This window comes from Hetaerina americana, unplaced genomic scaffold (genome assembly GCF_022747635.1).
Source record: "Hetaerina americana unplaced genomic scaffold, ioHetAmer1.1.p SCAF_18, whole genome shotgun sequence".
Lineage (NCBI taxonomy): Eukaryota > Metazoa > Arthropoda > Insecta > Odonata > Calopterygidae > Hetaerina > Hetaerina americana.
Genome location: NW_027286741.1, coordinates 5,582,444 through 5,590,291, shown reverse-complemented (window position 1 = coordinate 5,590,291; position 7,848 = coordinate 5,582,444). Strand labels below are relative to the sequence as shown.

The window sequence follows — 7,848 nt, the reverse complement described above, 5'->3', positions numbered from 1 at the left end:
CACTACTCGTACAAGGATAGAGTTATTGTGTATATGCTTAGATAACACATCCATTGAGAGAGCATGGCTGGTAAACATTGAGGAAATGTCTTTTTCACTGGTAACGCAATGCTACAAAAAGTTCGCAATTAATATTAGTAAACAACAAATCCAAGTAGTCCTTCTTCACACATTCCCTTCCACAATTTAGGTCTTGAGCCATTATGTCTTGAATAATTTGCCCAATAACAATAGTATTACCACAAAATTTTAACCTTCTCATCAATTCCAACTGTGGCGGCAGACGAGCGCGCGACGGATACCTCACTTGTTGGCGTAGTTGCGCGACGGATGCCTCACTTGTTGGCGTAGTTTTGTAACCACCCACCAGAGGTCTCAATGGGGGTGGAGTGAACGCCGGAGCGGGCAGCCTAGGCAGTCCCTTCTACGCACGCGCTAGAGTACGGTTCCATTGTCAGAGTGCCTGCGGCACCACATTGTACCTCATATACAATAAACAACTGTTGTCGCTAACCGGCCTACGCTTCATTACCACCTGCCGCTAAAGTGGTGACCCCGAACGCGAATTTCTTTTCACGTTTTCTTTTTCTGCTCAAAGTTAGCGCGCACGTGGTCATGGCGTCTCCATGCCACGAGGACACTCCGCCATTAAGCGTCGACCGCATTGCCGTTAGGTTGCCGAAGTTTTGGGCCGAGCGACCGGAATTATGGTTTTCACGGGCGGAAATACAATTCAGGCTGTCCGGCATAACGTGTGACGACACTCAGTTCGGTTACGTGGTCAATCAACTTGAGGACCGATACGCGATCGAGGTCGAGGATGTGATTACGAATCCTCCCTCCACGGGTAAATATATCGCCATTAAGACGGAGTTAATTAGCCGCCTCACCACATCCAGGGAGCAGCGTATCCGCCAACTCCTTGAGCACGAGGAAATTGGCGACCGGAAGCCGTCGGCATTCCTCCGCCATCTTAAGACGCTGGCCGGCGAGAGCGTCTCGGAAGATTTCCTCAAAACTCTCTGGCAAAATCGGTTGCCATCGGATATGAATGCCATCTTAACGTGTCAAGACTCCGCCAAATTGGAGGAACTGGCACGTATGGCAGACAAACTGAGTGAGATCACGCCACGTGCACAAGTGGCTAGTGCGTCGATCACCAGCAGATTTGAGGCATCACACCAGCAACTCCTGCAACGCGTCGAGGAGCTTTCTCGCCAGGTTGCCGCATTGACCACAGGGGGGCCACGCTACCCCCGACCAAGGTCCCGCAGCCGCTCGCGTAACCGCGCGCGCTCCAACAACCACGCTGACGCCTCCGGTATGTGTTGGTATCATTGGCGTTTCGGCGACAAGGCCAAAAAGAGTATTCCTCCGTGCACCGCCTCTACCCCTCCATCTTCCAACGTTTCCATTTCATCTACGGGAAACATACAGGGAGGTCGGTAGACGCGGCCACCGACCACTGCCCTTCTTCCAGCCGCCTTTACGTCACGGACGACGCCACCAAGACACAGTTTTTGGTGGACACCGGCGCGGAGCTTTGTGTTTTCCCCCGTGCGCTGTTGAAGGGCCCCCGCGTGCGTACGGACTATGACCTATACGCCGCAAACGACTCCGTCATTCCCACCTACGGATGGGTAGTGCTGCGTTTAAATTTTCGCTTACGGCGAGATTTTTCCTGGCGGTTTGTGGTCGCTGACGTGGGCAAACCTATAATAGGCGCCGATTTTCTTAAGCATTTCGGCCTGTTGGTGGACATGCGCAACTACCGCCTCATCGACGGTCTCACGTCCCTTTCCGTCGGAGGGCACTTAGCTAAAGGAGAGGTTGAGCATGTGAAGTCCATCGCCGGCAGCACGCCGTTCCACGCCCTGCTCTCCCGTTTTCCCAGCATCACCCGACCGGCGGGGACCCCTAAGCAGCTAAAACACTCCACGGTGCATTACATCCGCACCACACCCGGCCCACCGGTTTCATGCAGACCACGGAGGATGGCACCAGACAAGCTCGCCGCCGCACGGAAGGAGTTCGAGCTCATGATGCAGATGGGTACTGCGCGGCGTTCTGACAGTTGCTGGTCCTCCGCGTTGCATCTGGTTCCCAAAAAAGGTGACGAGTGGCGGCCGTGCGGGGATTATCGCGCGCTAAACGCGCGGACAATTCCCGACCGCTATCCAGTCCCCCATATCGAAGACTTCGCCGCTGGGCTCCACGGGAAAACAGTTTTCTCCAAAATTGACTTGGTAAGGGCTTACAACCAAATTCCGGTTGCGCCGGAGGATGTTCCAAAAACTGCTATTACGACCCCCTTCGGCCTTTTCGAGTTTCCCTACATGTCCTTCGGTTTGCGCAATGCTGCGCAAACTTTCCAACGATTTATGGACAATGTGTTACGCGAGCTAGACTTCTGTTATGTTTACCTCGACGACATTTTGGTTGCCTCAGCCGACGAGGAAGAGCATAACAGGCACCTCAATGAAATTTTTACGAGGCTCAGCGATAGCGGCGTTCTCATAAACTCCGCCAAGTGTATTTTCGGTGTCGAAAAAGTTACCTTTTTAGGCTATAGTGTTTCCGCCGAGGGTACTCAGCCTCTCGCAGACAAAGTGGAAGCTATTTGTAATTTCCCCTTGCCCGGAACCGTAAAAAAGTTACGCCAATTCTTGGGGATGCTTAATTTTTACAGAAGGTTTATTCCCAATGCAGCCTCACTGCAAGCCCCACTCCATAATGTCCTGGGGGGGAAGGTAAAGGGCAGTGACGTCCTGGTGTGGTCGGAAAGCCTAAGAGAGTGTTTCGCTTCTTGTAAGCAAGCGATTTCGCAGGCTACCCTACTCGCCCACCCGAACCCCGAGCTACCCCTTGCGTTATTTTCAGACGCATCCGACAGCAGTTTGGGGGCAGCCCTCCAACAGTTAACACACAAGGGTTGGCAGCCCCTTGCTTTTTTCACGAAAAAGCTTAGCTCCGCGGAAGTAAAATACAGTGCTTACGACAGAGAACTACTGGCCGTCTATAGAGCAGTGCTCCATTTCAGGCACATGATCGAAGGGAAGCATTTCATTATCTTCACTGACCAGAAACCTCTGACCTTCGCGTTTCGACAGAAGGCGGATAAGTGCTCCCCACGGCAGTTCCGTTATCTCGACATGATAGGGCAGTATTCTACGGATATCCGCCACATTTCCGGAAAGGACAACGTTGTCGCGGACGCCCTATCCCGAGTCGAGGCAGTGTCGCCCGCAATCGACTACAAGGCCTTAGGCATAGCCCAAGAGAAGGACGAAGAACTGCAAACTCTCCTGAGGGAAAACTCGTCCCTCTCTATGAAGAAGATCATGCTACCCGGTGCGCAGGTGGAAATTTTTTGCGACGTCTCGACCCCAAGAGCCCGCCCTTTCCTTCCACATAATTTCCGAAGGGAAGCCTTCAGTTCAGTGCACAACCTTTCTCACCCCGGCGTTAAGGCATCGGCAAAACTCGTCGCCGAGCGATTCGTGTGGCCCTCCATCAATAAAGACTGTCGAACATGGGCTCGCGAGTGCATACCGTGCCAAGCGGCGAAGGTGACTCGCCATGTGTCAACGCCGGTCGGCACGTTCACCCCACCAAACGCTAGGTTCGAGCATGTACACATCGATTTAGTGGGACCGCTACCGCCATCCCGCGGGTACCGATATTGCTTGACATGCGTGGACCGTTTTTCCCGTTGGCCGGAAGCTTATCCTTTGGAGGACATAACCGCGGAATCCACCGCCAGGGCACTCCTTCTGGGATGGATAGCGCGGTTCGGCACGCCCCTCAGGATAACGACGGATCAGGGCAGACAGTTCGAGTCGCATCTTTTCAAGGAGCTGACGAAGTTCCTCGGTGTGACTCACCTACGAACCGCCGCGTACAATGCCGCGGCGAATGGCCTGGTCGAACGTTTTCATCGCCAGCTGAAAGCTTCGATCATGTGCCATGCGACGGAGTGGTGGACAGACAGCCTCCCCGCTGTCTTGCTGGGCATCCGTTCCGCATGGAAAGAGGACATCCAAGCTACCCCTGCAGAGGTGCTTTACGGTCAGGCTCTACGCCTGCCCGGAGATTTCCTCGCCCCAGCATCCCAGGCACCACCACACGACCCCTTGAGTTTCACCTCACAGCTCCGGGACCACATAAGACGAATCACACCCCAGCCAGGTTCCCGCCATGGGGACCATCCCGTTTTTGTCTTCAAAGACCTGCGGACGACATCTCATGTGTTCGTGCGGAATGACGCGGTCCGGGGCTCACTTCAGCCTCCTTATGAGGGTCCATTTGCGGTGGTCAGCCGGCTGCCGAAGGATTTCGTGGTCAACATAAGGGGGAGGGACGCCGTGATTTCTCTGAACCGGTTGAAACCAGCATATATGCCCACCGGTGATGAACCACAAACTGCGGACCATCATTGCCCAGAAGGAAGTGGAGCAGCAGAACAGCAGCAGCAGATCCCTGTTCCCTTTTCCCCAGAGTACACCACGAAAGCTGGACGAAGAGTTCGGTTTCCCCACCACCTCAAGGATTTCGATACCTAGATTATCGCCATGACTTCATACTTTTGTTAATATTGGCATTCCTTCACATATTTTTTTTTGTTCATTTATGTATGCATTTCCTTTTTTTTTCTTCGAATATATGTTTTTGACGTCTTTTCATTTACCCTCAGGGTAAATGACTGCTAGGGGGGTGATGTGGCGGCAGACGAGCGCGCGACGGATACCTCACTTGTTGGCGTAGTTGCGCGACGGATGCCTCACTTGTTGGCGTAGTTTTGTAACCACCCACCAGAGGTCTCAATGGGGGTGGAGTGAACGCCGGAGCGGGCAGCCTAGGCAGTCCCTTCTACGCACGCGCTAGAGTACGGTTCCATTGTCAGAGTGCCTGCGGCACCACATTGTACCTCATATACAATAAACAACTGTTGTCGCTAACCGGCCTACGCTTCATTACCACCTGCCGCTAAACAACACTGAAATCTCATTTAACAGTCCTAAGTCAGTAATTATTGATCCCTTGCATTTTGAGAAAAATGTTTTCATTGGAATTGAACAATAAATGTAAGTTGAGGCTTAATTGAATGTTAAATTAAAATTGATCAAACCCATGGTAAAGTCTGCAGATTAGGCAAATTTATCATTGTTCCGTGGATTCACACCTGCTGTAAGAGTAGGTGCTTGTATTCTGCTATTAGCCATTCTAAGAATACACTTATTAACATTTATATGTCATTTTTAATCTCATAACCTTTATTGGTACGGGGTGAATCATTGTCATCTGAACTGAAACCTCAGAAAAGGCTTTAAAAACCATCAGTTAATGCTGAGTCACCATACACTAAAAGAGAAGAAATATTATTCAACAAAGATAATCAGCTATGTGGCAAAAAGAGCCAGTTACAAAATGGAAAATGCCTAATTTTCAGCATGTTTTACTGTACTCATATACTCAATGCTGACTAGGGTTGTCGACGGTCTTTCAATCAGGTTAGTTAATGCACGATTCCAAATTAAATCAATTTTGTTCATTTTCGTATTCTTCCAGTCAAAGCACTTTGCAAAATTTTCTACTCATGGAGATCATTATTCCGCCTAAATCACCAATTTACAACACCCTTTTTCTACTAAAAAGTTCTATTAAATAAGAAAATGCATTATAAACTATGCTACCACTATAGGCTAAACAGATTCTGAATTTAAGGAACATTCTCAGCAATAAGATTGTTCATTTGGGAGAAACATGTTCACACAAATGAACTTCGCAAATGAATGACACGAATGAAAAACTTCCGCAAATCTGAGGCCAACAAAATAGTCAATGCAGGGGATAATCAATCAAAGAAATAAGGCCATTGTGGCAGAATGTCCCACAGTTCTTTGAAATAGTTTGGTAATGAGTCATCTATATTAAATGAAGAATTCAATGTATCTTTCTACTCTTCCTGAGTACAGTGGAAAGATGCATTGTATTCTTCATTTAATAAACAAGGGCAGTGGAATTAATCAACAAGTACAGTGGAAAGATACATAGCATTCTTCATTTAATGAACATAAATTTCCAAAAAGTTGAGCTGGGAACAACCCGGACGGTATCATGTCAATTGACTCCTGCTATATCATTTGATGTAGTATTCAATACAAGATTCGGATAATATAGGTTGTCAATTTTCGGAAAGTCAAAAGTCAATGTTGATCGAACAATGGCGCGGAGGAGTTCCGATTCACGCTATAGCGTCAGGGAATTCGTTAAGTAGCAGTCGCACGTATCAGTGGCGGTGTTCAACGCCCGCGTGCGAATTAGTGGCGTCTCTCAAAAGATTCTCTTGGGGAGAATTATTAACACCCACATCTCTCAAAAGCCTCCAATCTACGTCTATCCTTCATCCTGCTTCAATAACCACGTTTCCGCGCCGTGCATAGCTACGCTCCATATAAAAGTTTTTACGAGTCTTTTCTTAATATCGTTACACAACTTACCTGTCATCAACTCCCTCCTCCTTGTGAAAGCCTCTTTGCCTAGCGCAATTCTTCTCCTTACGTCCCCACTACTTTAACCGTGTTGGTCCAAAACACTTCCGAGGTACGTAAACTGTTCTACCTGCTCTAGTTTTTGCCCTTCTATTTTAATGTTTAGCTCAGCCTTTTTCTTTCTAGAAAATCGCATAACCTTTGTTTTATTAATATAGATTCTCATCCCATATCTGTCGCACTGAATTTCTAATTCACTCAGCAATTCTTCCTATCCCTTGCGTGTATTCTTTCACAAAAAGCACTCGATGGTCATTTAGTTCAAAAAAAGGAAACGGGCTCTATTAATCAGTGAACTATCAATTTAAACGCCATGCCATCTACGGCATAAGTTCCTCTAAAGGTTAGGGGTACTTAAAAACTACGAGTTTTATCCATTGAGTCAGCTCCGTTCTCGTGTAGCGTGGGAATTAGTGGAGGGAACCGAATTGTCGCGGTATTGACGCACACAGTATGTCATGTCAGTACGCCTCGAGCTGCAGTGGCTGGAAGATCGCATCACTTGTCTGTTCACAATAGTGAGTCATATTGAATAATGGAATTGAAATTCCCGCCAAATCATACCCCTCTTCATCTCTGAGTACATTCTTCCTCCCTTCATCCTGTCCAACATCCCTATCCTGTTCCTTTCCTTTCCTCGTTTGCCTTTGATATGGAACGTAGCTAATTACGGCGCGGGAACGTGGTCATTGAAGCAGGAGGATAGACGTAGACTGGAGGCTTTTGTGGGTGAGGAGAAGAATGGAGAAGGTGAAATGGACAGAGAAGAAAACAAACGAGGAAGTACTTGGTATGGTGGGCGAAGAGAGGGGTTTCTTGGGAGAAATCCTATGGAGGCTGGAAAAGTGGATGAAGGACGTATTGATCGGCATTGGGGATGTTGATGACTGTAATTGAGGGGAGAATGTTAGGCAAACGAGGAAAGGGAAGGAACAGGATAGGGATGTTGGACGGGTTGAAGGGAGGAAGAAAGTACTCAGAGCTGAAGAGGGACCTGATGTAAAGTAGGATGCTGTGTTTTGCTAGGGGTCACAAATTATTAAATTAGTAATTATGTCCATCCAAAAACCTTCCTTAACCGGTAGATTGCCAAATAATAAAAATAATATTATATATTTAAGTATATAAATATACATATTATTATATATACGAGTATATATGTTAACGAGGCAATAGCCCCGGAACTTAGCGTGCGCTGGACCCGTCTGAAATAAGAGTCCACGCTCCACAGATGGTCGTCCTTGCGCGCGAGTTGGGGACAACGCTGCTTTCGCAAAGGTGATGGGCGATATGACAA

At 48.3% G+C, this 7,848-nt stretch overlaps 1 protein-coding gene across 1 annotated transcript; it reads left to right on the top strand.

Annotated features, from left to right (window-relative positions):
* The first annotated feature begins 615 nt into the window (after positions 1 to 615).
* On the top strand, positions 616 to 1,449 carry LOC139687207 (uncharacterized). The gene has a single exon (XM_071584329.1). It carries the CDS (start codon positions 616 to 618, stop codon positions 1,447 to 1,449), a length of 834 nt encoding a protein of 277 aa, XP_071440430.1.
* Positions 1,450 to 7,848: the final 6,399 nt, after the last annotated feature.

Coding starts and splice junctions, on each gene's coding strand:
- LOC139687207 (XM_071584329.1), top strand. CDS start 616: ATGGCGTCTCCATGCCACGAGGACACTCCGCCATTAAGCGTCGACCGC.